The 5,121-nt window shown below is 37.4% G+C and overlaps 1 protein-coding gene across 1 annotated transcript in view; it reads left to right on the top strand.

Annotated features, from left to right (window-relative positions):
* The first annotated feature begins 803 nt into the window (after nucleotides 1-803).
* Nucleotides 804-5,121, top strand: part of LOC138366917 (uncharacterized) — a 7,128-nt gene continuing 2,810 nt past the window's right edge. The window contains exons 1-2 of the mRNA XM_069328189.1: nucleotides 804-881; nucleotides 3,926-4,032. Coding sequence (XP_069184290.1) covers nucleotides 3,988-4,032 — 45 coding nt within the window. The 5' untranslated portion in view covers nucleotides 804-881; nucleotides 3,926-3,987. The remainder of the gene's footprint in view (nucleotides 882-3,925; nucleotides 4,033-5,121) is intronic.

The following is a 5,121-nucleotide window of genomic DNA, read 5'->3' as shown; positions in this document are numbered from 1 at the left end:
ATGTACCCTAAAAATATTAAAATAAAGAATAAGAATAATTAAATAATTGTTGTAGTAAATTGTCACACGTTCATCATACGCAAACGAACACACAGTTTGGAGCGTCAGTACAAGACCGCCGCCATTTTAAAACACGGCTTCGAATGTAAGTAATGTTTTTCTCGTACTAACACTGTGTTATACAATAGATTTGGTCTTGAATTCACAAATTTAGTTGTTACATCTGACAGAGTATGTTAGACGGTGTAATGCTGGTCCATGTTAACGTATTTGTGGGCTTGGTTGGTTTAAATGTGGAGGCGAGGCCTGGCTGTGCTAGTGTGTATGTGGAGGCGAGGCATGTACAACACTCCCCAATAGGAAGAGAACCCACTGGGTTCTAGGCTAGGTTAGGCTTATCTGTAATAATTGAATTAAGCCTAGCAAAGCCTAGAACCTAGTTCAGTAATTTAAAAAATGTTGTAACTTGAAAAATGCCATTCAATACATTACACAATTTAAATATTTTCAGGCAATCAACACAACCCTCATGTTGGCTAACCCTCTCTCATGTTGGTCAATAATTTAATTATTTTTTTATGGAGTAATCTTTGCTGTTGAAATGTAGTCTTTTTGAGACTACATTTCAAATGTAGTGTGTGTGGAGGCGTGTATGTTAGGTATTACCTAATATACACGGTGTAATATATCTATCTGTGTGAAATAGATTAAATCCATTTATTTGATATTCAGCTAATAGTTCTGTATTTTCTACATTCATCCATGTTTTGGTAAGTGCAATAATATGTATTGTTTCATTGCAGATTAGAGATTCAAGATAGTTCTAGATTTCCGAAGTACTGAAACGCGCGCCATACAGGCTTGGTGGATCTAGGTGCAAGGTAAAATTATTTACATTTACTTTTGTATTTATGTTTTGTATTTATATGCATATATGCATTTATATGCATTATTCTATAGAATAATAGATCTCGTAATAATTTTGCAAAAATAGTGGCATTTACTATTTTTAAAAGATTATTAAAAAATTTACTGATATGGTGCATTCGGAAGGGCGAAGAGGGAGAACGGCCTGTTGACATAGCTCGGGTGCAGGGGGGGGGGGGTTGTGTAAAAGCCTGGTTTGTGCCTCGGAGAGGCTATGGGATCCAGTAAGTTCAGTAGAACTTCGGTTTCAACCCTTTTACCCTGTTGTAGCTCAGTCGATTAAGGCAGTGTCTGGGATGCTCCCGGACGCAGGTTCGAATCCTCGTCACGGCCCTTGTGGATTTGTTCATTTGATGCATCACGTTATTGTGATCTGTGTGTGTAATTCTTCACTTGCTACAGCAACAGGAATGTGTGTGTATGTATTTGTGTTGTTGAATATGACCGAAAGTGTAAGATTAATGATTCTAACACAAATCGTCTGAATATTTGTTTTTCTTCACTGTCGAGAGTAGTTAAAAAAATTTACTCGAGTTTATTTTCACACTTTATTTATGGTCCTTAAGTCCCTCTCCTTAATGCTGCTGCTGTTTCTCGCATCTTTGCATCGCTTGTATGTTTGGGGGTTTGGCCTCTTGCTATATATTGATTCCATTTGTGTGTGTTTGGGTCTCAGGCCCTCTCGCAATTTCTGTTGAACAAACCCCTTTTCCTAGTTCTGCATCTCTCCTTTGGTACAAATTTTGTTGTGCTTTTATCATATATTTCACAAAACTTGACATACATTTCATTTACTTCATGTCCTATCAGCAAGTGTTTGTCAAATTCTTTAAGGAAAGTTTATCATCCTGATTGCAGATCTCTAGCGATATTATGTCAACTTCTTGTGGATTCGCAATCATTATTTAATTTACCTTTAGGTGTTCTTTCACCAGCACAGCAACACTGTACCTCTCCCAACCAGTTTAAGATAAAAACTAAGTACTAACTAATTAACTCAATGTAACCTACCTTACCCCCAAAATGACAACCCATGTCTTCTATTTTAAACAATGCTGTTTTGTTGACCAAATTGTATTTTTGTTTTTTTCTGCAATGTTTCCCCCCCCCCACCACTCTACCACCACATTGAGTTTAGTAGCTCTGTGCACGTCAGGTGCTGTTTAATATACAGACCTACTCCTCCATTTGACCTAGTTTCTCTATCACATCTATATCACTTTGTGCTTTAGCCCTGGTGGAGCTTGGTCCACCAGGCTGTTGTTTGGAGTGGCCCGCAGATCCACATACAGTCTGCATATGATATACAGTCTGTTGATCAATTAAACTACAGTAGTTAGTTTTTATCATCCGAATGCACCAATATGTGTTCATTCTTCCCAGATGAAGGAACTAGGTAATATTCATCATCTGAATGCACCATCTGATGCTTTAACACACTCATGATACACGAGAGGTTTAAAAAACTTTTAAAACTTTTAAAACTTTTTGACCTATGTATTTAAAAGCAATTCTAAAGTTAAAAAGTGTAGCATAGGCCCCTCGCAGAATGTTCTTAATATGATCCTCAGGTTATAGTTTTCTATCTAAAACCACCCCTAGATCTCTTTCTTGATCAGAATTCTTTATAGATCTCAGTGGCTCGATCATAGAAACTGCTCTAAATCCTTGTTGGCCTGGATTGTGGAGGTCATTGGTCTCTATAAAACTAGTAATCTGACTCCTGATCACTCTCAAATAATTTTATTATGTGGGATGTTAGTGCAACTGGTCTATAATTCTTTGCCAATGCTTGTGTTGTGTTGTGTTGTTTTGGTAGTGATGTGCAATGTGTTGTTTTGGTAGTGATTCGTCCAGTTCTGGTAGTAGTGCGGTTGTTGTGTAGTGTAGTACTTGTGTGCTTGTTAATGACTTGTATTCCAGTCTTGTGGGTATCTCCTTTCCCCTACGGGCCAACTGCTTTGTTCTTACCTAGCATTTTGCTTTGTTTGGGTATGAATGTTTGTGTGCCGTATATTTTGCAAAATTTGCCATATATCTCATTATTTACTCCTTTGCCTAGCAACAAGTCTGTCTAATTATACTCATTAACTGTTTTTCAAAGTTCCCCATAGTGTCCTTTATTGAAATCGAGTTCATGAACCGTTTCAATGTTCTTATTTTCTTCTAGATTATATCTTAAAGTATATTTAAATGTTATTGTTATTATTGTTATTAAATGTTATTGTGACATTGCATTGCAATTGAGCTATGTTGTTTACCATACCGTTCATTTCGTGAGTATAAGTATAGATGCCACACTTGTGACAGGTAAAACCATGCCTTTTTTGAAAAACAGCACCGTCTGTTGCACGTAAGAGCAACCCACACTATATTATGTTGCGATATTATTTCAATATTTCCGATTGTATTGATAATTTGAATTTTCATAGATTTCAATTTATTTTCATTTCGATTTAATAATTTTGTGTGACATTGCATTGAAATTGAGCTGTGTTGTTTACCATACTGTTCATTTCATGAGTATAGTTTATTTTTTTATTTTTTTCATTTCATTTTTTTAGCTGTTCTTATTTTTCAGTGATGGGAATATCAGATCATTTGATGTTCCCAATTTTCTGATGGAAGCATCAGACCATTATAGAATGCATCGGATGAGGTAGTTTGGAATGGTGGGGAGGACGAGAGGGGGGTATGGTGGGGAAGACGAGGGGACAGAGGAGAGGGTAATGGTGGGGAGGACGAGGGGACTGGGGAGTTGGGGATGGTGGGGACAGGGGAATGCTGGGGAGGACAAAGGGACAGGTGAATGGGAGATGGTGGGGGAGGAAGAAGGACAGGGGAGGGGAAAATGGTAAGGAGGACGATGGGACAGGGAAGTGGGAATAGTGGGGATGATGTGGGGACAGGGAAGTGGGAAGGACGAGAGGACTGTGGAATGGGGAATAGCAAAGTGAATTATAATTATATATATTAATTAATTCTTATAAATTTCCAGAAGCCTGTATCAACACCCACACTAATGCAACTGAAAGAGATGTTGAGACAAGTATTGCTGATATGTTGAAGAACGCCCCAAACAAACTCGGTGGAAACAGATACAAGGTAAAGTTTGCCAATTTGCTGTAGTCTAATTCAATTTCTTTTTAGTAATCTTCGAGAACATTTATGCTATGAATAAGATAAAATAATGTAACTGATTTTGATTTATTTACTATTTATTATTTATTTACCGTTATTAGTATAATAGATCTCGTAATAATTTTGCAAAAATAATGGCATTTACTATTTTAAAAAGCTCGGGTGCAGGGGGGGGGGTTATGTAAAAGCCTGGTTTGTGCCTCGGAGAGGCTATGGGATCCAGTAAGATCGTCCTTCCTTTCCTCCCTAGAATCTGGATGTAGCAGGTGCTCAATTGTCAAAAGTGAAAAATTGGTTTTGTCTTCCGAATGCACCATTTGTGTAAATTTGCTAATAATCTTTTAAAAATAGTAAATGCCATTATTTTTGCAAAATTATTACGAGATCTATTATACTAATAACGGTTTGATAAAATACAGTAGACTGCCTACTGGATAATAGTTCCAGTCCACCTGTAGACAGGGATCTCACATCAGCTTGTATATTATACAAGGATAAGATTTGATAAATTCAGTTATTTGACTGAACACTGGCTCTGTTTAAATCAGAGATTTAAACATACATAGTCTAACCTAGCTCCATAACTAACAGCCATTAGCCATTAGCCATTCATGCACAGCCATCAGCTGGGCCATAGACCGGCAATTTTGCTTTTTTCCCAAGCCGGTCTGTTTTTTTTCGATGCCTCAGTGGCCCATGCACAGGTCCGTTCAAGGGGATTAAATAGCCGTTCTATGGCCCCAGGGTTTGTATTTTATCAAACTCTTATTAGAATAATAGATCTCGTAATAATTTTGCAAAAATAGTAGCATTTACTATTTTAAAAAGCTCGGGTGCAGGGGGGGGGGGTTATGTAAAAGCCTGGTTTGTGCCTCGGAGAGGCTATGGGATCCAGTAAGATCGTCCTTCCTTTCCTCCCTAGAATCTGGATGTAGCAGGTGCTCAATTGTCAAAAGTGAAAAATTGGTTTTGTCTTCCGAATGCACCATTTCTGTAAATTTGCTAATAATCTTTTAAAAATAGTAAATGCCATTATTTTTGCAAAATTATTAC

This window comes from Procambarus clarkii, chromosome 2 (assembly GCF_040958095.1).
Source record: "Procambarus clarkii isolate CNS0578487 chromosome 2, FALCON_Pclarkii_2.0, whole genome shotgun sequence".
NCBI lineage: Eukaryota > Metazoa > Arthropoda > Malacostraca > Decapoda > Cambaridae > Procambarus > Procambarus clarkii.
This window is presented reverse-complemented; position numbering and strand designations above follow the sequence as displayed.